The 26,501-nt window shown below is 49.8% G+C and overlaps 11 protein-coding genes across 11 annotated transcripts; 2 read left to right on the forward strand and 9 right to left on the reverse strand.

Annotated features, from left to right (window-relative positions):
- Positions 1–154: 154 nt before the first annotated feature.
- N7506_010394 (tubulin-specific chaperone D) lies at positions 155–4,046 on the reverse strand (the record flags this gene model as incomplete). Its single annotated transcript, XM_056959687.1, has 6 exons — positions 155–292; positions 348–513; positions 580–924; positions 975–1,251; positions 1,318–3,820; positions 3,876–4,046. The coding sequence occupies 6 exons, from the start codon at positions 4,044–4,046 to the stop codon at positions 155–157; spliced, it is 3,600 nt and encodes a 1,199-aa protein (XP_056809077.1).
- A 9-nt stretch (positions 4,047–4,055) lies between these two features.
- On the reverse strand, positions 4,056–5,976 carry N7506_010395 (MATE family efflux transporter; the record flags this gene model as incomplete). Its single annotated transcript, XM_056959688.1, is given in 4 exon segments — positions 4,056–4,086; positions 4,497–4,647; positions 4,660–5,293; positions 5,353–5,976. The coding sequence occupies 4 exon segments, from the start codon at positions 5,974–5,976 to the stop codon at positions 4,056–4,058; spliced, it is 1,440 nt and encodes a 479-aa protein (XP_056809078.1).
- Positions 5,977–6,796: 820 nt separating this feature from the next.
- N7506_010396 (uncharacterized protein) lies at positions 6,797–8,101 on the reverse strand (the record flags this gene model as incomplete). Its single annotated transcript, XM_056959689.1, has 1 exon — positions 6,797–8,101. The coding sequence occupies one exon, from the start codon at positions 8,099–8,101 to the stop codon at positions 6,797–6,799; it is 1,305 nt and encodes a 434-aa protein (XP_056809079.1).
- A 1,315-nt stretch (positions 8,102–9,416) lies between these two features.
- N7506_010397 (uncharacterized protein) lies at positions 9,417–12,754 on the reverse strand (the record flags this gene model as incomplete). Its single annotated transcript, XM_056959690.1, has 7 exons — positions 9,417–9,468; positions 10,691–10,826; positions 10,885–11,011; positions 11,048–11,316; positions 11,377–11,767; positions 11,862–12,412; positions 12,469–12,754. 7 exons carry the CDS (start codon positions 12,752–12,754, stop codon positions 9,417–9,419), a joined length of 1,812 nt encoding a protein of 603 aa, XP_056809080.1.
- A 72-nt stretch (positions 12,755–12,826) lies between these two features.
- N7506_010398 (uncharacterized protein) lies at positions 12,827–13,228 on the reverse strand (the record flags this gene model as incomplete). The annotated part of the gene is made up of 1 exon (XM_056959691.1): positions 12,827–13,228. One exon carries the CDS (start codon positions 13,226–13,228, stop codon positions 12,827–12,829), a length of 402 nt encoding a protein of 133 aa, XP_056809081.1.
- A 2,942-nt stretch (positions 13,229–16,170) lies between these two features.
- Positions 16,171–17,669, reverse strand: N7506_010399 (putative MFS efflux transporter; the record flags this gene model as incomplete). The annotated part of the gene is made up of 2 exons (XM_056959692.1): positions 16,171–17,535; positions 17,598–17,669. The coding sequence occupies 2 exons, from the start codon at positions 17,667–17,669 to the stop codon at positions 16,171–16,173; spliced, it is 1,437 nt and encodes a 478-aa protein (XP_056809082.1).
- Positions 17,670–18,126: 457 nt separating this feature from the next.
- On the forward strand, positions 18,127–18,615 carry N7506_010400 (putative eukaryotic translation initiation factor eIF1a-like protein; the record flags this gene model as incomplete). Its single annotated transcript, XM_056959693.1, has 2 exons — positions 18,127–18,437; positions 18,510–18,615. 2 exons carry the CDS (start codon positions 18,127–18,129, stop codon positions 18,613–18,615), a joined length of 417 nt encoding a protein of 138 aa, XP_056809083.1.
- A 137-nt stretch (positions 18,616–18,752) lies between these two features.
- On the reverse strand, positions 18,753–20,099 carry alg3 (dolichyl-P-Man:Man(5)GlcNAc(2)-PP-dolichol alpha-1,3-mannosyltransferase; the record flags this gene model as incomplete). Its single annotated transcript, XM_056959694.1, has 3 exons — positions 18,753–19,343; positions 19,399–19,922; positions 19,973–20,099. The coding sequence occupies 3 exons, from the start codon at positions 20,097–20,099 to the stop codon at positions 18,753–18,755; spliced, it is 1,242 nt and encodes a 413-aa protein (XP_056809084.1).
- A 343-nt stretch (positions 20,100–20,442) lies between these two features.
- N7506_010402 (uncharacterized protein) lies at positions 20,443–20,871 on the reverse strand (the record flags this gene model as incomplete). Its single annotated transcript, XM_056959695.1, has 1 exon — positions 20,443–20,871. The coding sequence occupies one exon, from the start codon at positions 20,869–20,871 to the stop codon at positions 20,443–20,445; it is 429 nt and encodes a 142-aa protein (XP_056809085.1).
- A 470-nt stretch (positions 20,872–21,341) lies between these two features.
- On the forward strand, positions 21,342–22,827 carry N7506_010403 (serine/threonine-protein phosphatase; the record flags this gene model as incomplete). Its single annotated transcript, XM_056959696.1, has 2 exons — positions 21,342–21,358; positions 21,429–22,827. 2 exons carry the CDS (start codon positions 21,342–21,344, stop codon positions 22,825–22,827), a joined length of 1,416 nt encoding a protein of 471 aa, XP_056809086.1.
- A 299-nt stretch (positions 22,828–23,126) lies between these two features.
- Positions 23,127–25,951, reverse strand: N7506_010404 (putative C6 transcription factor (NirA); the record flags this gene model as incomplete). The annotated part of the gene is made up of 5 exons (XM_056959697.1): positions 23,127–24,267; positions 24,319–24,687; positions 24,741–25,698; positions 25,755–25,809; positions 25,871–25,951. The coding sequence occupies 5 exons, from the start codon at positions 25,949–25,951 to the stop codon at positions 23,127–23,129; spliced, it is 2,604 nt and encodes an 867-aa protein (XP_056809087.1).
- Positions 25,952–26,501: the final 550 nt, after the last annotated feature.

Here is a 26,501-nt window from a genome sequence, read left to right on the forward strand (position 1 = left end):
CACGCTTTACAAAGTTCAAATCACAAAATTTTCCAAACTTCATGACGAATCCTGAGATTCCGACGTCTTCTTCGGAAATTAATGGTCTAAGCTTCATTTTCGTCGATTCGTATGATTAGGAGATAAATTAATTCGCGATGAGCCGGCCCATATCTCAGATATCCAGATTGAGCGTAATCTTCAAATCATCGACATGAGGTTTCAGTTGCTTGGGGGTAGCAGACCAGTCCTCGTACTTAATATCATCCAATTCTGTCCCCATAAACAAATACTCTGCGGCACTGGAGCGAACCTGAGTATAAAATATTGGTCAGCGAGATATACTAAAGAAGTATGGTATAACGCACCCTCGGGAAAGGATGCAAGAGCATTCCCGTTAGTTTTTTTAAGACGCCGGCACGCAGGGAATCGATTCTTGTCAAAGCCCCATAAGCTTTGACAGCAGCTTCTAAGCGAGCAATGTTGGCCGATTTTAGATGTGATTTCTGAACCAACGTAAATAGCTTTCGGAAGCTAGAATTCAATCGAGTGTCAGTAGATAATCCTTGTATCAAATTGTTGGGAGAAGAGTTGACGGACCATATATCAGAGTCTTCGGGAATGACCGGAATATAGCTATCAACCAAGAAGGCAATGAACTCAACAGCAGGAATGGCGAATCGTTCATCTTGAAGGTTCTCGCTCAATATTGTTGAGAAATCCTGTAGAAACACCATCAAGATCTTTTGACGATGGGCCTGAGTTTGGGAATGGAGGAATTGAGTTAGGGCTGAGCGAGATGCTCGAACAAGACCCTCGGCACCTGAGATGGCGGAAGTAGCAAGCCCCTGAAGTAGAGGCAAACGAAGCCACTCGATGCTGTGCAGTGAAAGTAGCTGTGCAAAATACTCTTGCGATGAGACATGGCTGAAGTGTTCGAATTTTCTATTCCAGTTAGCTCTAACCACGATGCTCATATCATGGAATGTGCTTACCGTTCGAGGGGCGGAAGGTCTTCGGCCGTCTCCCAGAAGCCTTGCAGACAAAGCCATGCTTGTAGTCTCACTTTGTCGAGTTTCTCGCACGCAAGTCGACAAAGACATCCAACCAAGCTTTGAATCATGGGTGATCGTGATGTCGACTCCCTTTGTAATAGAATCCCCACTGCTTGAATTGCTTCCACCCGAATGAGCGATCCGATGTCGCCTCGTCTGTCAGTTGTGTAATCGTTCAAGAATTCTAGAATTCTGTTGGCAAGCTCATCGGTGGAGGCTTTGTTCATGTTAGCCGGGGGTAACGAACGGCAAGCCCGGTAAATCCGAGGTAGGGTTAACATACCTATGTGTGGTAATATGTTGGTTGCTACGCACTTCACAGCTGTCACTCGTTTTTCAATGAGCTCTTCCTTGTGGGTGTAGCGGATCAGCTCGGTGACAACATCTCCCTGGAGATCACGATGAGCTGCAAGTTGCTTGAATACAGCACCTAGCGCTAAGATTTGACCGCGACCTGTCGGCATCCTCGATGAGTTGTGGAGATGAGAGAACCAATCGCGAACCGTTTTTTCCTGCTTGGAGAGCGATAGCAGGGGAAACAGTTGGCAAAAAGCATTTGAGGAGGTTTCGATGGAAATGTCATCGCTCCGCGATACACACAAGGAGAGGATCTGCAGTACACGATCTAGGAGAGCTTCTGGAGGCTGTACCAAGCCTGTCGTGGTTACAAACCGAGAAAGTGAGGATATCAAACATGATGAAGCTTCTGCTGTGAGTTCAGGACGTGAGGTTTGGAATGTCAAGTCGTCATCGGAAGGACCTGACTGGGAGCCAAAAATATGCCAGACTTTGAGAGCTAGTGAGGACATAGCCTTAGCCTCGCTTGATTCTCTTGTCTCCAAGAATGCCTCCCACCGAGAAGTAAAGGTATCCACAGTGGCAGAAAACGCCAACAGACAGCCGTGTCGTGATTCCACATCATTTCGAGACGTGCTGGCGAAATTTTGCAGCAAAAGATCCAAGACCTGCTGCATGGTTTTGTAAGAATCTTGCGTACTCAGAGACGCAATCGACTTGGCTGCATGTCTCCTGGACTCGGGGTCTGTGGAGCCAATACCCCTCCAGCTCATCAAGGCCTTCAGAAGCGGACTCCAGTATATTTGATCCAGAGAAGCCGTTTCTTTGGCGACATCGATCATGGCACGAGAGCGTCGCGCGACAGCGTGATAGTCAATAACCTGCACCATAGGAATGCCTTGTGCAATGGTGTTGGGGTGTCGACCGATTAATTCCTGCAAGGCAGCAGAAGAGCCACGCCGAATGTTTCCAGATGGGTCGACACAAGCCGCACAGACAAGCTCAAAGGCCAGTTTCTGTAAGACATCAACCTCCTTCTGTCCAGATGATGACGCTACCACCTGGGATTGCAATGCTAGAAGTTCCGAGGTTGTGTATTTTCGAGACAGGGCCCAAATGCCAAAGCAAGCAGCATCTCGTACACCGGTTCCAACAGAACTACCAGTAGAAGATCTTTGCTCAAAATCCAAGCCAGCTATAAGTGACTGGAGGATTTCAGGCAGCTGGTGGGTTGGCGGTGCTCGACGGAAAAGCAAGTGGGATAACGTCAGGATCAGACCTTGCCATTGCTGAGCGTCAACAGCACTGAGATTGCGTCTCAGGGTATGTGTACCAATCTTGCGTGCCTCAAATGGCGTAATGAGGGCACCGTCATCACTCTCAAAAAGTATGTTCTCACCCAACGAGCCAATGACGGCTTCAATGACCTCAGTCGCCATGTCTGGGTCTAGTTTGAGAGCGATGATGCTGAGTGCTTTACTTGCAGCAAACCGCACGGGTGTGTCTTTGTCGGCCAAAGATACCAAGAAGTGATCGATTGAATCTTCCAATATGGTTGATAGTTGATCATCCGTGATTTTTCCTTCTCCTCGTTCGCTCAAAGACAAAGCCATGACGGTAATGTTGCGAAGAATTTTGACCACAATCTTCCGGGCTAAAGCTGAAGACCGAATGGTGACTGACACTGGAGACTGTCCTTGGCTCACACTGAGGGTTTTGTGGAACACATTTTGAAGCAGGGGAGCAAAGTCTTCCACTTGACCAGATGCACCCAAACGAGCGATAAAGCTAAGCACGCCAATGCAGGCGTGAACAGAGGGCGTTTCAGAATAATTGTCTGGTTGGAACTTTGAGAAAGCCCATTGAGTCAAGCCCTTCAGGACCCCGAGAGCTTGCATATCTCCCCGCAACGCCAATCGCGCCAAAAGAGCAGTGGCCGCCTCACGTTCCTTTCCTGCCGCACCAATGTAATGCAATGATAAAGAAAGAAGTGATTTAGCAACCATGGGGGTTTCAGACGGCAGCCAATTCAGTTGTTTCAAATTGTCATGGGGAACTGGGATATCATCCGATGACAAAGACGACAGATCGAATGGAGCAAGTAGAAGGTGAGACAGCCAGACTAGCATCACGTAGCGCTCTTCCCATATCAATCGTTGGGGCTCTGAGTCAAAGGTATCTTCGTTTGACGACTGCTGAATCAAATCCCATTCAATAAAGCCCCGAAGCATCGATTCAAGGTATTTCGGCTCATTGTTCAAAAATCTGCTTATCACCTTGACGCCACGGACTTTGCAGAAAGTGTACAAAAGTCTGCAAATTGCTCTTGGAAGAGGATAGATATCAGCTCCTTGTGCGCTTTTTGCAGGAACAGTCGTATAGTGAGCACGATGCTTAACTAAATAAGCCAAGAAAGCATCCACTAAAGGAGGCAACAACTTCTGCAGATGAGGATCAAGGAGCTGAGGCCACTCTTGGAAAGGTTCAAGCTTTTCAAGGTTAGCAGATGAGTGCTTACAGGGTAAATGGATAGAAGTATCTCACAAGGCTGACCAGCTTCTCTGTCTTAGTGACCTGTGTCCATTTACGTAAGGTGCGGAGGGAGGTGCCATTTTGAGATTTCCACAACAGCGAGGGCAATTTGACTGAAAACTCGGCGACCAGATCTCCAGAAGCCCGCTGAAGCTTCACATCGCGATCCTCGGTGGCATCCATGGTGGGAATCTAGATGATGTGGTGCTTAAAGAAAGCAGTGCTGGGAATAGCGTCAACAGTGGGACCGGTCATGTGACGTCAAGCTGCACGCCAGCAACAAGCTGGGTTGGATCTGAACTTCATTTCCAATTCAATAAATCAAATGTAGCTATTCTCAAGATTTTCAGGGCTATTTGAGAGCTATTTGACTTCCTATTGGCCAGCAGTTGGTACATAGGACCTAACCTTGAAGCATCTGAGTTTACTGCGCGGATATCCACGAGACAACTGTAAGCGGAGTCTGACTCCAGGGCTTCCCTACTGCGCTTAATTCACAGGCAGAAACAAGAATTTCGTTGGCTTGAGTTGTTCATAAGCCTTTTGTGCAATTTTATGGATCTTGCGTCCCAATGGTTGTCGCTTTTGTGTCCAGGCCCCCTCATCCAGCCGATCATAATATTTGGTAATCACATTCGCTCTATCGCTTCTTGGGACGCTTTAGCCCAATCGACCATCTTCCAGAAATAGAAACCTTCAACCAGCACAATAATGGCTTGGCCGACAAGGATTCCACACCACAGTCCAAATATGCTCCAATCCAAAGCAAAAGCCAGGGTGACACCTAATGGCAGACCGACGAGGTAATATACCGAGAGTTGAACATAGCTACCCAGGTCTGGTCGGCCGACAGCCCGCAGAAGACTATTGAGAGATGTAGCCACAGAGTCGGATATTTGAACAACTGCACCCAGAGGCAGCAAGAAGTAGATATAATGCCAGACCTCCCCAATATCGCTAAAGAGACCAGGAATGACACCACGAAGAGCAAATATCACAACCATGTTTGCAATGCCAGAGCCGAAGGAGGAGCATACCATGACTCTAGATGCTGTGGCAGCGCGCTGCAAAAAGCCCGATCCAACCAGATAGGCGACGTGCGTTCCACCGGCAACAGCGATTGAGAACGAAACCTGGAACGCAAAGTCGGCAAGTGTTGAGAGAGCTGCTTGGGCTGCAAGTTCAGTAGCACCCAGTCGGGATGATGTCAAGGTCATGAACTCCCAGGCGAGAACCTCGGCTTCGATCATCAGCCAGCTTGGGATAGCAAGGCGCAACATCGGACCCCAGCCGTACCAGATCTCCATCGAGATAGGATGCCAGCACTCGGATCCATTGACGAAGATGACGTAGAGTGCTAAGAAAACTGGAAGAAGACTGTTTGCAATTGCAACGGCGATCGGTGCACCAACAAACCCCCATTGCAATTTCTGTGAAAAGACTGAATGTAAGTGCGTGCGCCGAGTGTCCTGGGTTTTGCATAACTCACCCAAACAAATAGCCAGCCCATGAAAATATTCAACACGGAGCAAACCAAAAGGACAGCCAGACTGGCACCAAACATACCCTGGGCCTGGAAAAAGCGCTTTCCGGACTCAAAACACGCATAGCCGGGAGCGCCCAGGATCGCAATTCTCAAATACAGTCCGGCGAGGATAGCAGTCTCTTTAGACTCATCCGGTAAAATCAAGAGGAAGATACGGTCTGCATTGAACCAAATGGCACCGATGGGAATGATGAGAACGAGCATGAATAGCGTTAATCGCTGGACGTGCAGTCCAACCATAGTCGGTTTTCCAGAACCGTAAGCCTGCGGACATAATGTGTCCAGACAAGTAGCCAGGCCCTGGAAGACGAAGTAGCCGGTGATCTGGGCGGTCATGTTCGCCAAGCTCACGGCTCCGATCTCCTTCTTCCCCAGATGGCCCACCATGAAAATGCTAGAACCGGTCAATGCATGCTGAAGGAGGAGCGCTATCATGAGTGGGGCTGTGTATTTAGAAATGATTGATAATTCTAGCCGCCATCCTGACTTGAAGGATTCGCTGTTCCCGGCTTCAGTGTCATGGTGCAGGAGGGGGGACGATTCAGTCCTGCTGTTTTCGGGAACCATCGCGGAAGAACTTGGGTCGAATATTTACGAAGCCCGGACTTCCTTGCGGGTTATAAAAGAAAGTCGGAGGAGAAACGAAAAGAGCGAGAACAGGTCTTTTGAGTGGAGAAGCGCAACAGCAAATCAAGCCTTGCAGCCGCAACACGTCTTTAGGGCGAAAATTGCCCCATCTGCGCCGGGGTCAATGCTTTTATTTACTCTTGATGATCTTCAAAATTGGACGGTGAATTTTGACCTTGAAGTATGTTCATGGTGTGGTATGACATATTGAAATCCAAGGCTGCCATGGGCAATGAGAAATTGTAGTGAAAAAAGAAGAAGCAAAAAGAAAACTCCTTGGTCTATGAATGAACAGCCGAGGAAAAGGAAAAATCAGCATGCACCACAAACGTAATCTGCAAATCTACATCATAGACATTGTAAATCAAAAAAGAAAACAAGCGCTAATCACAACTATTTTTTGAACAAAATTCCAGCCGAATGCTCAGATTCGAGATGATGGAGTCGAACCAAATGGCAAACACCAACTCCTCTATATAGACCATGGGACAAAAGACAACATGGGGCAGCACGATCCCAAGATGACACTATAGGTAATTGTTGTGCCAAGTTATGGGTTTTCCTTGCCTGCGAGCGCGTCCGTGCAGATCGATCAGTATGGGGCTTTCAGCCTTCGGCAGCCCTGCATGCAGCTTCACTAGCCAGCTCTTGTGGCCTGTCCAACTTTTATTCCGTGTCTTTGGGGGAGGCCGCGTGCCACGCATGGTAGGAACCCATGGGAATCCAGCCCATTTGAATCCAAACCTAGAGGATGGCGTGATCAAACGTCGATGTCTGTGATGCACTTACTTGCGTCCTTGACAATCGAGGCTGTGAAAGGACGCTTGAATGCTTTAGCAAGCTTAGTCATGGTGCGTTTGATGTGCATTACAGAGATGGCGAGAGCCAATGTGTTCCAAACATCGTTATTGACATCCGAGAGATCAAATTGGCCCAATAGTCTCATTCCCCGAGTTTCAGTCTGGGGATTAGGATTGCTATCCAGGGTCACAACAGAGAGAACAGGTCCACAAATAATATACCCCATCAAGGATGGCCAGACTGCGGGTTTGGCAGGATTTGGAATCTGATTTCTCCATGTGTTGGTTAACTCTTCCAGGCCGTTGAATGCCCGGGAAAATGCTGCTTTGGCTCCTTCGTGGGCCTTCTTGCAATGGATCATATATACCGGAGTTGTCGATGGCTGGACTCTGATGTGGCCATCATCCAAGGCCCAGCGAATGTATCTTTCGATTGCCTTCTGAACTGAACGCTCTGGGCCATCTTCGAGGATGTTGCAGTGATCTCTCACGACACCGCATATTTTCAACAGTTCTCTAAAAGCACAAATTGCATGAAACTCGGTGCCTTTGTCGGCCTTCAGGACGAATTCGCCGTCCTGATGTATTGATACGTTGTCCTGCACGGTGAAGAACAACGACTCTGGAAGGGTCGAGAAATCTTTCGCCCAGTGCATTGGAATCGCAGGCATACAACCACGAGTAAGCAGTTGATGGGCAGTGCGATGCTCATCCGCCGAAAGCTCCTTTGCGTCGGGGACCTCAATCGATTCAAGCATCCGCTTTGCTCTCTCTCGTGTCAAGTTATTGATAAGCGCATTGCGCTCTCCCAGTGGAATAGCATACGCCCCTTCGCTTTGATCAAAGGATGATGAATCCGGAAAAGATGCGGACTTATCAGATACCTCATCATTTCTCTTCGATCGTTTGCTCCTGCGAGTTGGCGCCGCTTTGGTAATCGTGCTTTTCTTAGAGCGAGAATGTGATGTTACTATCTTCACTCCCTTGGAACCTCGTCTTAATGATGTGATTTCAGCATCATCATCACTATGGCTGCTGGAATTGCTGGCTGCGTATTCGCTCCCGCTCTGGTCTGATGATGTGGAGGGCTCGCTTTCTGAGGCGTCCAACACACTTTCGTCATACCCGTCTGACTCTTCCGACCGCCTGCGTTTCGTAGTTCGACGTGTGATACGAGGTGCCTTCTTTGCCTTCGATGCTTTCGTTGCCTTCGTTGCCTTTGGTGCTTTCGTTTTCGGTGCCTTAGGTGCCTTCGGCGCTTTCATTTCGAAGATATGGCGGGGACGTGGTTGCAGGAGAGGACGAGCGAGGTTTGATCGATAATGCAATTGATGTCGTATGGCTGTTGGGCACTTTAACTAGGCGAGAGAGGCTGGGTTGGATCTGGGGTTTGAGCTTCAATACTCTCGCTGGGGCTATCAGGGGAGACCCCAATTCAGATGCCGGGTAAAATCGAGATGTTAGTCTACATCATGGTCAACTCTAAGGCACTCCCCGCGACAGGAAAATAATTCCAAAGACTCGGTCACATGGTGCGCCCATTGCTCGACGCTTTCTTTCGAGTCCGCTTTGCAAGTCGAGTGGGTGGTAGGAGAATGGGGTTCTTTGTCTAGCTCTCACGAGGTTTCTTTGTTGCTTTGAGGATATGTCATCTTTGTTACTCGAGCAAGCCCTCGTCAAAACTAGCCTCAGTCTTAACCAGAGTGAAATAAAGCCCAGACTATGTTTAGCACAAAGAAGCCAAGATGGATGAAATCGAACCACAGAAGTGGAGTGCAAAGACAGAAATGATCCCCCTTCGACATGGGTAGGTCTGTCTACCATTATGATGACCAGAGTCCTAGCCATCATTGCTGTTAGAAAGCAGAAATGTGTAGTTTTGCAGACTTGCGACCACCGTCAAAATTGCCTTATTAGGAAGGATCGGAGAACTTAGGGCATTTGGGCATTTGTTGATGTCATACATCTACGGCAAATGTAGATATGTTGGATGTACTCCGTATGAGTTCGTATTTGCATGTCTTCCCATATCACGAACCACTAGAACATGCCAGACGTAAAGCGCAATCCCCTAAGGATTTACGCTATCTTCATAGATCTTCAAAACTGCGTCATTCCTCATCAAGTCCGAAACTGCACAACTCCCCTGCAGCTTCCTCATCATCACCATTTTTGGGCATCAAACGCCCGACATAGAATAGAGTCGTAAGTCCAACCAACTGGAAGGAATACTAAAACATAACAGAACTAACGGGGAAACAAAACGGGCAAGCAATTTAGATAAACACAAACAGAATCGGGAAAAGACAAAAGCAACTTGGAGGTCTCATTGACCATGGTATCCGGCAAACGAAGCAGTCGGTGAAGAGCGGTATTCACACTGGCACTTGAAACGAGACTGCGATTGGGTATGTTGAAGCATTAAGTGCTGGAAAGGGCGGGAGGGCCGCGGCGCCCTGAATAAACCGGTCGTGTCGGTGTTTGAACCACTCGATGAATCGGGTTGACACCATTAACTCGTGGCAGGTGTCCAAGCGCGCATTAATTATCCCGATTGCATATTAGTGAAATCAAGCAAAATCAGCGGTGTAAGAGAAGCCACGGAACTCTTCCTGCATAGCTTGTGAGAGCACTAGAGAAAAAAAAGCATTGTTAGTCGAAAATCTCTCAACAATAAACAAGGATTCGGTTTATCTTACCAGACTGTACAGGCGTCAGGACCGGGGTCACACTAGTGAACTCCTGGTCGAAGTTGCTGGTATCGGTAGGGCTGCTGATAGTGGGGATGAAGGGTGGGGGAACCCGCTTGTGGTAAATGTCATCCCAGTTGATGTTGCGGAAGAAGGCATGAGACATGACCTCCTGGGCATCGGTAGGACCGGAGCCCAGGCGCAGCTCAGGCTCACGGGTCAACAGCTTCTGAAGGATCGACACAGAGTCGCGGGGCATGTGGATGGGGTAAAGAGGCTCGTCGGCAAGAATGGCATCATAGATTTCATCCTCATCCTCACCACGGAAAGGAGACTGCTGCAAAAGCATCTGGTAGATGAGAACACCAAATGCCCACCAATCCACAGCTCGTCCATACTTCTTGTCCAGCAGAATCTACGGGAAAAGTCAGCTCATCGGTTTGTACATTTTGAGAAGGGAATAGACATACCTCTGGGCCCATAAATTCGGGGGTACCACAGAAGGTGCTGGTAGTGCCACCATACCACATGTTCTCCTTGCAGAGACCATAATCAGCAATTTTGATGTGACCATCCAAGGTCAGCAGAATATTGTCAAGCTTCAAGTCACGGTAAATGACACCATTCTCGTGGAAGTACTTGAGTGCCAGGCAGACTTCGGCAGCGTAGAATCTAGGAGCCCGGTGTCAGTAATTGGCCAGAGCGGAGAATATCGAAACAGGAGAGGATAAGACATACTGTGCTCGCTTCAGGCCGAATTGACCACGCTGGATGTGCAGCATCAGATCACCACCACTGATGTACTCCATGACGAAATAGACACGGGTTTCGGTTTGGAAACAAGCGTGCAGGTTGAGAAGGAAGGGGTGACGTTCCTTGTTGGCGATCAAGAACACACGCTTCTCAGACTTGGTGCTCTCCACTTCATCGTTTTCAATGATAAACTCCTTCTTCAGGACCTTGATGGCGTACAACTTGCGACTGCTCTTAGTTTCAGCCAGCATGACCTTTCCGAAATTACCCTTTCCAAGAACAGCAAGGAAGTTGAAATGATCCAATCCAATACGAGCCTTTGCTGATGCAACCTCGTCTTTGGCGGGGGGTGCAACTTGCTGTTGCTGAGGAACTTGCTGCACGGGCTGAGGTGGAGGTGCCATCGGATACGAAGGCTGTGGCTGCTGCTGCTGCATGGCCTGTGGGGGAGCTTGCTGCGGGAAATTGGCATAGGCGGAGGGGTCATAATGGGCGTGTGGAGGCTGCTGGGGTGCTTGCGGTGGCGGCATAGGACGGCTCATTTCAGCTAAAATATGACTGATCAATATTGGAGGTTCACTAAGAAGGGCCAGGGAAGTTCATACTTGGCGTTTGCTGGGGACTGCGTAGCCCAGTGGCTGCCGCGGCCGCGGCCGCAGCAGCAGACGGTCCAGTGGGCGACTTGGGCGACATCTGCTGACGCTGTGCAGCCTGTGCAGCAGCAGTTGGTGACTGTGGGGTCATGAAGGAGTTAGTGGCTGCGCTTACCGCTTCTGCGGAGGGTGGTCTGGGGATGGAGCCATATGGTCCTTCCATCGGCTTCTGGGGGTAGGAGAGGGCTGCGTTTTCTTGAGGGGGCTGCGGCGGACCGCTTGGTCGAAGGGTACGGTTGCTGAGGCCGGAACTAACAGAGGCAGACTTGTTGTGATTCTTGGTGCGAATCAATGTCTCAAGAATTTGGTTCGCCGCTTCCATGGTCATTCCACAGAAATCGGGGACGAGATGAGTGCACTGAGCGTGGCACGTAAGACTACATTCTGTAGGATATTGAGGTTAGGATTGATCGTAGAGAGTAAGCAGCATTGGAGTTTTCTTACCCGAGCAGCGCTTGGCATTTTTGCGTCCAAATGGAAGAAGGTAACCACAGTGGCAGCACCAGTTTGCGGAAATGTTGGAAAATCCTTCGAAGCGATGGGGAATGCGATGATTGATCTTCTCCTCGTCCGGGTCGGTCTCGTAGTTGGCTTTGCTGATACACTTTGTGACAACCTTGGAGTAACACTTGCGGTGACAGGTGTATTTGCAATCCGCGCACTGCATGCCAGCGGCATACTTGAGGAATTCTCCACATAGCGCACAGCGCATGATGTTGTAGAACTGCTGGGTGACGAATTTGTGGCCCTGCTTCTCGTGAACCTCCTCCTTCTTTTGGCGCACGGCACCTTGACGGTTCAGACCAATGTCGAAGGGGCGACGGTCCTTCAATTGCTTGGCTATGTCCAGTTAGTATGAATGGTACTTTAATCTGATAATGACGCCGTTTGGACTTACCGAAGCTCATCTGTAGCTGAACTCGACCAACTGGCTCCAAGGCAAACCATGAATCCAGCATCACAGTGGGTGGGGCATTGGAACTTTCACCACCATGCTGCCCTCCATGTCCCGCAGTGCCGGGTCGCCCTCCAGCGCCAGCACCGTGCGAAGATCCCATAGGAGAACCGGTGTGATCATGTCGAGGAGAACCACCGTCAGCCATCTTGTCTGCCGACACCCATCCGGAGGCATTGAGCTCGGTCTCGATCTTCTTGCGACGCATCTCTTCTGCGATGTCCGAAATTCGCACCCACAGCATGCCGATGGGAGTTGGGCGGTCTCCAGCCTTGTCGTAAACAGTCAATTCGATCTCATTTGCCTTATCGATGTCCATGGAGAAGCCCTCATCCAGCCATCGATCATTTCGGGTAGCTTTGGTTCTCGCTTTAATCGCATCTTCAACCTTGACGACAACATAAGTCTCTGGGCCGCGAGAGAATCTTGAGCTAGCAGCGTGGTCCACATCTTTAACCGCATGGATGCGCATGGTCAGTAAACCAGTCAGCGGCTTGCGCATGTTTGGACTACTAAGAGATTCATCTGCACGTCGGTCAGTATGGATATCGATCTCCACTGGTACATTGTGCCGGTCCTACCATCGGGTGCGTCACCAGACTCGATATCAACATGAAGATCCTCATACCGCTTCAGGGCTTGTTTCAAAAGCTGGATCTTTTGGTTGCTCTCGATGCGACGGCCCTCGGCATCGGCGCGACTCTTCCGGTCACCCTCATCCTGGTATAAACGAACCATCTTCTCAATGCCAGCCTTGTATTGCATCTCCACGCTCAGCTTGAACTCCAATTGAGACAGCATCAGTTGGATCTTGGGTCCGAGGTAAGGAGTGTCATATTTGATTAGATCTGGATCATGACCATTCATGTTAGCACTCCAGCCCATTCAAGCATACAGTCACTCTTTTTCAGGTTGTCTACACCTGTTCCGACAACGCACCTAGCTTTGTGTAATTGGGCCGAGCCTTCGGGATCGGGGCGTAAGGTCGAGGGTCGGGGAATGGGGCACCGGAAGGCATCGAGCCTGAGCCTCCCTGAGGATAGTGCGGTTCGCCGTAGTCGCCTTGTTCGCCGCCATATCCAGCGTAGTCTTTGGGTGGAGGAGGGGGCCTCCACGCTGGCCGGGGGAGCCAGCGCCTTGGTTTCGTTGGCGGATCTCTAATTCCCGCATTTTCTCCTCCAGATAAGCGATATTTTTGCGGCCTTCGCGAATATTGGCATCGACTCTCTGTTGCACGAGGGGGTTGTCGGTGGACTGCCGCATATTACTGGCAGCGGTGATGAGGGCCTTCTCTCGCTCGATCTTGTGCAAGACCGAGGCGATTAGCTCTTCCCCATCCATGATGACAGGTCCGACTGGGGCAAAGAGCACAGCAAGCTCTAAATCAAAGGGTGCGCTTGCGCCAGGTCAAGGTGGGTTGGTGGTGGGAGAGGATTCGCGGGGCTGTTGTTGACAAGGGGGCGCAACGGGCGCGGGTAATGCCACTTCGGAAAATGTGAGACAGACCGCAATGATCACTCGATTGATAGCCGAACTCGAATGGACCCAGCTAGTTCAACAGAGCAAAGATGAGAAGAGAAGAGATATCGAAATTCGTCCGAAGTGTACCTTTCCCAATTTTACCGAGTTCCGCTAAATCAGAAGGCACGAGGACCGAAGGTAAAAGGGTGTAGTGCGCATATAGTCTTCAATATGCACACGCACTGATCTCCGATAAGGAAGTGGCGAAAGTCTCATGCACGTGAAGGGAACTTCTACTTTGCTTTGCATTGCTTTTTAATTACATTCATTACATTTGAGTCTGTGTACGGAGTACTGAGTACAGATTACTATATCCCTTGCTAATCTTCATGTGCTGCCCTAGATCGGTCTCAAAATATATGCACTTCCGCTCTATAAGACTATATAACCCGGTGTGTTCTGGGTTCTCGCGCATCGTACCATCTCCTTGCTGCATGCGCATTTCAAAATAATAATGATTATAATAATATTTCAATTTTGGCCCTGTCGGCTTACATTCTTGTCGATCTAGTGCCTTTTTGCCGTCAAACTGCCCAAAGTCACTTTCTTCATCGGGATGCGCATGTGCCTACCTGCAGATATACTTCCACATCGGAGTTCAATCACCTTTTGCTTCCCACTGTTAACCAGCAACCTTGTAAGGTCACTTTTGAACACTTCGGAATACATTGCTTTTGTTCATGTTTTCCATGAATTGGTGCTGCCTCAACCCATCCTTCAGTGCATCTCCAGTCTGTACCTCAAGTCTGCGACGGAAAGGATCTTTCAGATATGCCGTCAAGCTTCACAGGCAAAATCTCATCCCGAATTTCAAACTACGCAAATCGGGAGACAGATATGCTTCGAAATCATATCTCAGCCACAAGGTTTATCCGGAAAGTATTGGATGTTGTGTTGCTGATTGATACTCGATTGGATGTCCGATGCTAACTATATGCACGGGTATCGCCAGAGCGGAGATTGTAGGGAGCAGACCAAGGCGTTCCAAGTTTACCACAGGAGATATGTTCGTAACCTAACTCACTTGCGTAGATATACAACTTGCATCCGTGGACGGAGCACCTAAGTAGTGGGGTTTCTGTGGTGTGGGGCTTTTCCACTGACCGCGCTTTCATGGGGGCCCATTAGGCCCAGACTCACCTGGCACCAAGAAGTCTTAGCACACACTGAAGACTCAAGTCATTGTGCTCACTGAGGTGATTTTGAGCCTCTCATTTGACGTGCAACTTTTTCGTTTACAGTGGGCTCGCTTAAGTATCAATGGGGCGCCCAAGTACTCCGTATCATCCCAAAGACAAACCAAAAACAACAACCAAAAAACACCTAGGTACTCCATTGGCTTCGTTAAAACATCGGACCTAGTTTCAAAATATGTGTTCAAGGCTTCACCACATATCCATAGATAGTGTTCGACGCATTGATGTCTCCAACACCCATGACAGTCCTGTAAACTTGGGTGCATTTCCCTTGAACGTTGAAAACCTGCAGAGTTCGAGCACCTTTTGTCCCAGTCCAGCTGATTTTAGCACCCCGAGGTATGAAGATTGGCGTACAACCCTGAGGTGCAGTGCCGGTGTAAACTTGATTGTTTGCTCGTAGCTCCCACGCTGTGGAGCTGCCCAAGAGCAGAGCAATAGCAGAGATCACGGAGAGTTTCATTGCTGGTCAAGAGATTAGTCAAGTGTGCCGGGTCTTCAGGCTTTCTTGGCATAGAAGAGGGCACGTACTTGTACTGTTATGAGATTTTGTTCGATTTGATGAGCTCTCAAACTTAGTTTGCCTGGAGTGAGAGAGAACAACTTGAGCTATATCGATCTACATGCTCGTTTTATCATTTCAGGATTCTCCTCTCTAGACAATCATGATATCATTACTTTTATGAATACTATGGCATCGACATGTCTAGAGTGCTTCTGGTCCATGGCCATTGCATTTGTCGATCTTAGGTACACGAATAACTCTTGTATCTGATGACCAAGAACCACTGGTGTTCATGGGTCAATTTGATGGTCGAGCTAAGGTTTGCCACTGTTCCAACCTAATGCGGCGGATATCTAACCCTGGGGCCTTTAGTTTTCGTGGGGTCGGCTGACGTTTTTTTAAACCAACGCAAATTCTGAATGGTCATACAAGATGCCAGTATAGTCTCGATTGTAATATCTGGCCATCGCTACATCCAGCTCAGCCATAATGTAGATTTCCATTAGGGGGCGCATTTTCTTTCGATATCGACGAGAGAGTCCGGGGGTAAGACTTCTCAATTAGGAGCAGACTTTTAGGAGCACCCATACAATTACTCAAACCTTGGAATGATGATGATGATCATGAAATTTGACAATGGCATTGTACCCGCGGAGTAAAGAGTTACCTTATCCTTTTGGTTCGAAAAAATGTAACTGAATATAATATACTGGAATGTTGGAATTGTAGTGGTATTCTGATTATTGGTCAAATCCAAAACCTTGGGGGTTCTTGACTTATCCATGCAAAGTGAAAATAATGGGATGATAAACTCCCCCCTGTCCCACTCGCATTGTAAAGGTTCTTGATGATATCTGAAGCAACTCAACATCATCACACTCTGAGCCGAATTTAGCAAGAACCCAATGCATAGTGAGTGGGGTAAGCCGCGTAGCTGAAGCAACGGGGGTAGCCGTGGATGGAATACAGACCACGCTCTGATCATGGCAAGATAAAGGTTCATTTCGTTTCTGTAAAACGTGCTGCACTGCAACGTTCGTAGTGACCAAGCCCTGCATAATCTAGTCCGACCTTTTCACGACCTTGGGCAACAAGAGCCAACTGATAGCCATTACCCCATAGAGCCCAATGCATATAGGGTGCAATACCATTGTACCGACATTCTGCGCAAGAATACCAGTAAAAAAGGGCGAGACAGCACCCCCACTGCTACCAAGAGCACTGATGAGGCTCAAGCTAGAAATTTGCATACTACGCGGAATCAGCCGGGTAAAGACCGACGTAGCACATGGGTAGACAGCGCCCAACATAAGGCCCAAGATGGCAACTGTTACAGCTTCTCCAATAACATTTGGAATCAGCCAAGTCATCAGCTGGAAAGCAACAGCGCCTGCAATCATTCCCATCACAGCGACCTTCTCACCGATCTTGGAAGCTGGATGTGTCAACAAGAATCGACCGACGGTAATTCCTGCCCAGAAACCGGCGCTCACGTATCCAACCCGTGATGGGTCACCATGTCGATAACTGATCAAGAAGGAGACAACCCATCCCGAGATAGAGACCTCAGCGCCCTGATAAGCAAAGATGAAGAGAGCGCCTAGTAGGGTGGTACGATTGCGAACGGTATTTTTTAGGACCTGCATTCGCGAGAGAGGCTCTCCATCGTCGGTCTGTGAGAGGGTTGGCCTCAGGGCCATCGATGGCTCATTTGGCAGGTCATTTTCAAAGCCATGGAATGCCCACGAGACGTATCCCAAGTTGAAAATTAACACCGCCAGGGTGATGATGTAGAAAAAGGACCACCGTATTCCACCCGATACCATGGCAGTTGCAAATAGCGGAGCGATAATACCACCAATTCCATAGGAGCCGTGTAAGCAACCGAGGGCTGTTGTATAGTTTGCGAGATTGGCACAGTATACGTTGCTCAGAGCAAGACTGAGCGCCATGCCGAAGCCAAGGAGAAAGAAACTGGCGACAACAGCAGGGAAAGGGGGCTCGCAGATGATGACAACATAGCCGATTGCTTGGACAGAAAGAGCGAGGGCATAACTCTTTGCGCGCCCAAGCTTATGCTCGATCGAATGAGTAAGTGGTGCTGCCATGATAAAGCCGAGTGCATTGGTCACGAAGATGAGTGAGACAACGGCGTATCCAATATTATAATGCTTTTCGATGTAAGGAATCAGGGCACCTGGTGCACTGTCATTCATTCCATTACCGAGACTTATGAGACAAAGGCTCAGCACGCGCCATTTTGTTTTCCACGAGGTAAAAGTTCGGTCTGGAGCCCAATCAGAGGGCTCATTTGTGACCCCCGGCAACGATAAGCGTCGTTCGAGTTCACTCGGCGAGGGTGAAGGAGTGCGGGCCGGTGTTTGTGCTGCAGACTTGGATGTTGCCTGGCTCAAGTCTCGGGCTGGCTGTATTTCGTCCAACTCATAATCCGATGGTGCTTGACAGTACCCTGTTTGTCTTTGCGTACCGCAGGTAGAGGACTGGTGATCTGGGGCGAGCTTTCGATCTTGAGAAAAGGATCGAAACCGGAGGCAGCCATTGTGAAGAGAGCAGTAAAGGATACTCCGCTGAAGAGAATAATCAGAGGGATTATACCATCTAGTACCCCGCTTATAAGCTTGGAAGATCCATGGATTTACGCTTGGCTTAGAAATCGCATTAAGTACCGGGGGGGCTCCCTAGACGGAGCACATCGTACTTCGTACTAAACCAAAGATGGAATTTTGCAGGTCAATTGCAAGGAATCCATTATCCGGCCAACGTTGAAGCACACCTATTCAGCCTAATACTTTATTTGCCATGTCAGCATTTTAGATGCTCTCGCGCTCCAGGTATTGTAGTCGCGATCTGTAAGGACCTTGGATTTCTGTAGAAGCGGGAGAAGCCCCGCCGATAAGCTCAAATTTCCGAACCCCACAACTTTTGCACTTTTTTGTTCAACTTGGCACCTCCTAGATTTTCGACGTCAACGAGATATACCTTATACCGAGTTAGTCATGGGACCACCACGCAGAAAGATGCTGGCCACAGCAGAGGAGACATTGACCCCTCCCGACGACCTATCCGACACCCAGCAGATCGTGCGAGCAATCAAGGCGACCGGAAACAACATCTACCTGGTGGAACAAGCAGACAAGAAGCAGATGCTCGTTGAACTGCCCGCGAGATTCCGCTCGACCATTTGGATCAAGCGCAGCTCCTATGTCGTGGTGGATAGCAAGGGCCAGGAGGAGCGAGACAATAAGATTTGCGGGGAGATCGTCAATGTTGTTCGGGACGAGAAGGCCTGGAGAAAGGCACCTTTCTGGTAGGTCCCCTGGTGGAAGTTTCATGTCATGCGCGAAGCAATTTTTCGCTAACTTATGCTCTTCCCTCGCAGGCCCAAAGAATTCGTGAAACAGCAGGTTGTGCTTGCCGGCTCAGATGACGAGGAAGAGGAACAGTCTCGCGTGGGCCAAATGCCTTCTTCGGACGAGTCAGACTGAATCATGGCTCCTCGGCTACCATGTCCTCGCCATCGAATGGCGCCAGCTACAGTCTACTGGGATGGAATTTGGGACCGCCCCATGGCGCTCATATAATACACGTCTCAGTATCACTTGAGACTGGCTGTCATTCTTGATTATTGGGTAGGCGCCTTGCTGCGGTTGCTCCCATTATGCTCTACTTCGTTCGACCCATTGAACAACACACCAAACACTTGGACTGCTAGCGAGAGCACCACAACGCCCGAGCTCACACTCGTGCTGGGATAGACGTTCCAGGCCCACTCCTGCAGCGCCCATACTGCATAAATGAGGACCGGGTGAACTCCTGCGCGCCAGAGAAGGAACGGAGTGGCCCATGCGAGATAGGCGAAAAATTGGTAATGCAAGGACCTGGCGCATAGCAAGCCTATGGCTAGTGAGCTCAACATCACAGTCATGACGAATGATTTGGAAAGCGGCACTTTCTGTTGGCGACCCTGGAGAGTACCTTGGAGGAAGCGGAACACGTTCGTCCCCGAGGGCTTCACCCAGCTTGCGAAGAAGATCACCAATAGAGAAATGTGCACTACCAGCAGACCCAGTGAGAATTCTCTTGAGAGGAATGTTTCTTCACCCATGAACCGCCAGTTGACAGTCCATTTGAACAAGAACTGGCGGGATAGCTCAAAGGCTCGAGAGAAGTAACCCGTAGGATTGACCTGGAGAAAGGGAACCGCAAGCAGTATCTATGTACCATGTCAGTTGACACTCCAATACTGGATTGGCAAGCTCAGAACCTACCTGTATAAGAACAGCCATGACACCAAGCGAAATACTTCGCATAAGTCCCAGACTAAGGAGAGTAATGGCTGCAATGGCTGGCACCAGCAATACGAGCGTCATCTTGATCGCGACACCAAAAGACCACACTGCAATGCCTGCTCCCCACCTGCGTTTTAAACACAGATAGATAGCAACCCACATCGCAAAAGCGGCAAATCCATCATTGAACAGACGCAAGACGAATATGCTATGGAGCCGTTTCGACAGAGCCAGAAGTGGGAAGAGATAAGGCGGCGCACCCGTCTGTCTGTAGCAGGAGACTACCACCACCAGCGTCGCCAGATAAAGCACGGCGAAAATCGCCTGTCCGAGAAGAATGTCGCGGCCCTGGTCCGTGACGTGGTAGAGGAGGGTGTAGATGTATACGTGAGCGGCGGGGTAGACGAGGGGGCCAGTCGAGCCTTTGATTAAGGGGTAATCGCGTTCACCAGATATGTAGAGCGAGACTTGTTGCATATATGTCGACCAGTCGATTTCAGTGTCTGGGAGTGGTCAGCTCTGGCTCGAGGTACGCGACGCAGACGCGACTTACATGCGATCTTCCATATAATGAGAGCGCAGAGGAGCGCATCGCCTAAAACAATTAAAGGTGCAAGCCATCGTGTGTGCCGGGGATTGGTGAGCACGTCGTAGGCAAAGGTTTTGGCCGTCAATGCCATGGTGAAATGGTGGGTGGGAGAACATTCAAGGTGGCCGGAGCTGGGACCGCTTCCATGTAGTCTGGGTACGTACTGGAGTTTCTGTCTGAAGCACACATACTTTCTGAAGGGCTCATGTTTGAACAGCACATTCTAGGTTTTGGTCTCGATTCGAAGATGTTGATATTTTATTTATACAAATCAGTGTACATAGAAAATAAATAGATCTAGCTCGCATTGAGACCTCGAACTCGGTCTCTCTTTCAATCCCACCAATCCCGCGCGATTCTCTGTGTAGTATATGTGTCCATGGTATCATTAAACAAGTCAAGAAAACAAGATGCAAAAGTGAAAGTGTCAACTATCATTGATCACTGTTGTGCAGGCTGCTTGCCTGGTGGGTGTTCGCTTGAACGTTTCGAAACCCGAGCAATTCCCCGAGAACGCCCTTGGGTTTGGGAATGGGACATTCGTGATTGACATGAGAGAGCTCTTGCGCTTCTTTTTCCATTTGAAAGAAGGTTGAGACCTCGTCATCCGCAGCACCGATTGACGCCGGATGGGTCGGGTAGGTGCCTTCTTGGGCGGGTTCGACATCCTTGCGACGTCTCCTCCGGACTCGTGGTATTTGTTGCCCATCGGCGGAGATAATCATCTCAGAATCGGCGAACGTGCGTCTCGGGGCCGGACAGGGGAAGACATGCGGCAAGCCAACCACCACAAGAGATGCGAGGAGGGTACCTGCGAACAGGCCCATTGTTGACCGCGAACGAGGATGTAGATGTGGTGGCATTATGAGGGAGAATTGACGAGTGAGGGAGGTTCAATTGAGGTGCGGTGGGCGTGGCCGACTGTTGCTGGATTTTTTCAGGCCATCGAATATCTCAGGCCGAACGGGTGGTGTGGTCGAGCAGGGATAGATGAAGGGACCAAATAGAGGTCAATGGGATCGTAACTGGAGGATCTCCGGATCGACAAACACTTGGAGCCCCGACAGGCCGTTTGGAGGGAGAATAAAGGAGGGATTGCGGAGAGAAGACGACAGCGAAGGCTTTGGTGCATCTAATCTTATCTGGCTCCCGCGTGATTGGATGTTCCGCCGCTCTCAAGTCTCTGCTACGCGCATAATCGCTATGGCTGCGCAGAGATGAGCTTGACTTGTCCAAGAGAGAATCAAATCATCTGAAATTTTCCATTGTGGGGGGTCTCTCGACTTCATCAGTTCCTCTCTCCCCCTTCCCCTCCGCCTTCTCCACATACAAGATGAGTGACCTTGACCGGTACGCCTTAACCCCCCCCTCAGGAGTTCAAGCATTGGTTCCCGTACTGACATCGCGATCGGTCTCACAGGGCGATCGAGCAGCTGCGGGCCTGCCGCCTGATCCCCGAAAGCCAAGTCCGCGAACTGTGTTACAAAGCGCGCGAGCTACTGATTGAAGAAGGCAATGTCGTGTCGGTGGACGCACCGGTCACCATCTGCGGTGATATTCACGGCCAATTTCACGACTTGATGGAACTGTTCCGCGTCGGCGGTGACGTCCCAGATACAAACTACCTTTTCATGGGCGACTTCGTCGACCGTGGCTTCTACTCACTCGAATCCTTCCTCCTCCTTCTCTGCCTGAAGGTCCGATACCCCGATCGCATTACCCTCATCCGCGGCAACCACGAATCCCGCCAAATCACCACAGTATATGGCTTCTACGACGAATGTATTCGCAAATACGGCAGCGCCAACGTATGGCGCTACTGTTGCGAAGTATTTGACTACCTAGCACTGGGAGCGATCGTTCTCGGCGCGAGCTCAGAGCTAGAACCGACCTCACCCGCTTTAAATGACACAGCACAATCAAGCCTAGCTCTTGCAGACAGCGAGCTTGAAACAGAAGTTCTCGATTCTCGAGGCCATGTCACAATGAGCACTTACCGCCCACGGCAGCGCTCCTCCTCAGATGCCTCCACAGACTCCCGCAACATCTCCCCTCCACGAGATATCTCTGCCACTCCGGGCCAAGTTGCTGCGCCAACTCGATCGGGCGCACCAGGGACAGGCGCAAGCAGTGATGGCAACGGCAGCGCCGTGACTAGCCGGACAGGAGCGGTGCTCTGCGTTCACGGTGGACTTTCACCGCTCATTGACTCGGTGGACAAGATCCGGCTCATTGACCGCAAACAAGAGGTGCCGCATGAAGGTGCCATGTGTGATCTGCTCTGGTCAGACCCCGACGAGATCGAAGGCTGGGGATTGAGCCCTCGCGGGGCCGGTTTCCTCTTTGGTGGTGATATTGTAAAGCAGTTCAACCATCTCAATGGTCTGTCACTTGTCGCGCGTGCCCACCAGCTTGTCATGGAGGGCTATAAAGAGATGTTCGATGGCGGTATTGTGACAGTTTGGTCTGCGCCGAATTACTGTTACCGCTGCGGTAACGTTGCCGCTATACTTGAGCTTGGAGAAGACGCCAGCGGCGGTGGTACTGTTGCTCGCAGTAATGGTGAGTATGGACGCAGCAATGGACTTTCTGGAAGCAACAGAGTTGTTAGTCCGGGAAGAAGATATCGTGTCTTTGAGGCCGCGGCGCAGGATACGAGGGGTATGCCTGCGAAGAAGCCCGTCGCTGATTATTTCTTGGTGAGTTCTTCATCGATCAACCATGTTCTCATGTTCCTCTTTGCTAACCATGATCGATCTCTAGTGATACCATCCATCCAACGCCACTTTTTTCTTTTCATATGGCTGTCTTGGAAGTAGCATTTTGCGTCTTGGTGTTTGTATTTGAGAACTAATGATCATCTATGACAAATATTTTCATGTCATCCATGGATGTTCCATATCTGTAGCTGGAGATTTTCGTGTTCGCACGGAGTAGATCGATTATGACCCAGAGACATTTCCAGGTAGGAAATAAATTTGAAGGTCCCCAGGTTGTAGAACTGAGGATATGCCTTAGTATGGTATCAGAAATTCAATAAATACATAGAACAACAATGCGAGAATGAAGATAAAGCATGTGTACATAGCTGCCCCAAACAGCGGGGCAATCTCATCAATCATAATGACTGCCATCCATCCCTAAACCCAGTATCACCATTAAGATCTGAAGGGGGGCGATCAATCGGTATACCAAGGGGTATCTGGGACTGCCCAGGGCCAACATCCGGACCCGGAGGCGGTGGCTGAGGAACAGCAACTAGGTTCTCATTCTGGAAATCAATTTGAGGTTGCTGATTATGGGATGGATGATTCCAAGATCCGTTCCAACCACCTATGCCCATACCGTAGGTAGCGTTTCTGGACCACCAGTCCTGGCTCTCTTCAACCAGGTTTTCTGTGCCGTCGTAGCCGGACACAGGTGATGCATTCGACGGCGTCGTTCTATTTTGAGGCGGGACATGGGCACCTGATCCGTCAAACCAAGCGTTTTGCTGAGGAGTGGAAGGGTTTGGTGCAATAGGAGGGAATTGGTAGGCCACTTGAGGCCGGAGATATGTGGGCTCAGGCGGGGCAAATTCGGGCCTTTGGAGTTGGGCTGATAGAGCGCTGTGGGCTGCTCGCATGGACGGGAGAGACATTGGAATGGAGGTTGGAGCGGCGCCAAATTGCGGACTCATGCGCGAACCGACCATTGTCAGAGGGTTGCTGGGGTCTTCTGTGCGGGAGGGTTGGAATGGCGGTGCAGTAGGGGAGAATCGGCTTGGGGTCGTGGCGGGGTGCATGGCGGTCGATGTGGGTGATTCGGAGGATACTGAGGGTGATGCCGCTTGGTCCCATGAGCCCCATGAGCCCCATTTGGTGTGGGTTCGCTCAAGGACCGCTGTTGCTTCGGGTGGTAACTCGACATTCCACTTGTTTGCGGATATGTCCAGGATGCGAAGAGTACGTCGAGCACAAAGCCAACCCTCTGCCATTTCTTCGAGATTCTTCAGTCCATGAATGACGTCTCTCTGGGCATTCTTGTCGGGCAGGTTGAGGAGGTGAATGGTACATGTAGTGTGAGCGATATAGACGGCGATGTTACAAATTTGCTTCAGTCCATAGCCACGTTTGTACACGCGCAGAAGCTTGGAAACTGTAGCAGCAGCTTGTGTGCAAATCTTGCGAGGTGAGACGTGGGGAGGCAATGGGGTGTTTGCCTTGGTATATTTCAAGAAGGGCCGATAGAGATGAATCACCAGGAGTTGATGTAGCATGCTGTAATGTGTGTTAGTTAAGACATCCTGACCGCTTTGCAAGCCAACTTACTGCATGACGAGTACTTGGGGTAATTGCCCTTCTTTTGCGATCAGTTCCTTGGGCAATTTGTTTTTCCATGCTTCGAGCCGGGTGTGGACATCACTTAGTTTCTTCAATTCCGACTGTTTGGGTTGGAATTTTTCGAGTTCAGTTGGGTGGTAGAAGAAGACCAGTAGATCGCTACTGATCTCACACAGCTTGGATATTTGAAGCGCAACTGCTCGAATTCGCGATGCCTGGGTATGCTCGTGGCCCACACCGGAATCAGTATACGGCGACCATAACTCTGTCTCCTCTCGCGGAAACACATCGAATTTGGGCACGTTGGCGTTAGCGGAGGTTAACTGAGGCTGACGACCCAGATAATTTGACCAGCATCTGTGAGATAACCGTAAGAAAGAGGTAATTTTATCTGAACGAGGGCCACTTACTTATCAATCAGGTAACAGCCCCAGAATGTGACCCGGCGAGCATCAATTTCTTCGTCGCTGAGACTGTGCGCACCAATGTTTTGCGAATCCAGATTAAGTCCAAGATCAAAAGCCATACGGAAGCTGAGGCCGCTGTAGACCCAACCTTTTCCCTCGCGACCGCACCCGGCTTCTCGAACAGACATCAGTGCAAATGCTTGGACTGTGCAGAGCTTCGCATTCTCGTGCTCGTCATTCTCGAGAACAAGGCGTTTAGCCTCTTTGAAAAATTGATTGCCCGCCGTTGTCAGGTCCTGGGGGTCATCAAAAGCGCCGGGCAAAGAGCTGAAATGGCAACCGAGGGCTAGCATCGCATTGACGAGCAATGCAGAGCAATAAGAGCTAGAAACTCCGCGAATATAATCACGATAGAACAGGTCTTTGGAGAGAGTGGTAAAGAATGGATAATGCCACGTGAAATACATCGTCATCAAATGGCTGATCAACGAGTCGTCATCTGTAACTCGCGTCCATCGGCTCACTGCGTGTACTTGATCAGTGGCGAGAGTGAGGTTATTTGTAACCGAAGCTGCCTCATGTAACTCCGAGCCTGGTGGTAGGAATATGAGATTTGAGGTCCCCCCGATGAATTTGCGAGAGCCATCTAGCATCAGCTCGCTCATCTTACCAGCCAGTTCTGACTCAAATTGATTGATTTCAACTGAGTCCTCGCTGGTTGGTTCTTTTGAAGTTTGATTTACCGACAAAAGCCCTTTCTCTTGAGCAAGCACTGAATTCGCGACATCCTCAAGGTCGTCGCAAGAGCGAATTTGGCGTACCAATTCAAAAGCATCGGCTTCATCGTAATTCAATAGGGCCTGTATCAAAGTCTGCAAAGTGGTATTCTTAGTGCGCAAGGAGTCAGTGTCCTTTTTATATACACCTTTGCGGCGCTGGTCTGAGTTTGGATCATATACACCTGCAAATAGTTAGATGTGTCGATCATACGTTTTTGTTCATAGGTGGAATTCATACATGGAGTATGATATACCGATGAACAGGCCGCACAACTTGGGAGATTTCCATCACACTGTTTCACGGATACCATTAGTAATGGAGAGGTGAGATTGGATGATTCAGAGGGCGCGCACCTTGGACTTCCTCTTGCGACAAGCAACACATGCCGTGCTAACGCACCGTCGTTTAGACGACTGGGCACGTTCGGCACTCATGTTTCCAAACGTTTGATTCGCACGGCTGGAGACAAGAGAATTTCAGTTTGGTCGTGAGTCTATTGCTTTTGTCGTGTCTGCCTATCACTGGTCCAGGTGTGATCAATGCACCGCATTTCCATATCGGGACATCACGCGTATTTAGAACATGGTCAACCCCCAAATTGGCTGTTTGCAGGGCTGTCAAGTGGGCTGATATCAAATTAGGCGTTCGAGAATATCAATCAACGGTTCAAGATCTACGGATGACAATTGCAGGTCATCTACCCCACGATATTCAGACCCGCAGTGGAGGCGGAGACAGGTTTGCAGGATGCGAGGATCTTGAGCCGGAAATGATTGGATGCAAGCGACAGCGATGTGGTTATCGCCGCGCTCTGGATGGCTGTGATGCAAGCTCGATAAGCGGCTGACTAATGCCCTTCACGTGGCGTGATTTTGAGTTCGCGACATTGTCTCGACTTCACTCTTTTAGGCCTCTTTCAACCTGCTACACATCTTCAGTCCATCCCCGGGGCCCCAATTTGAAGATGTTCATGTCGCCGCGCCT

The sequence above is a fragment of the Penicillium brevicompactum genome (assembly GCF_028827555.1).
Source record: "Penicillium brevicompactum strain IBT 35665 chromosome Unknown utg000006l_segment0_segment0, whole genome shotgun sequence".
Classification (NCBI taxonomy): Eukaryota; Fungi; Ascomycota; class Eurotiomycetes; order Eurotiales; family Aspergillaceae; genus Penicillium; species Penicillium brevicompactum.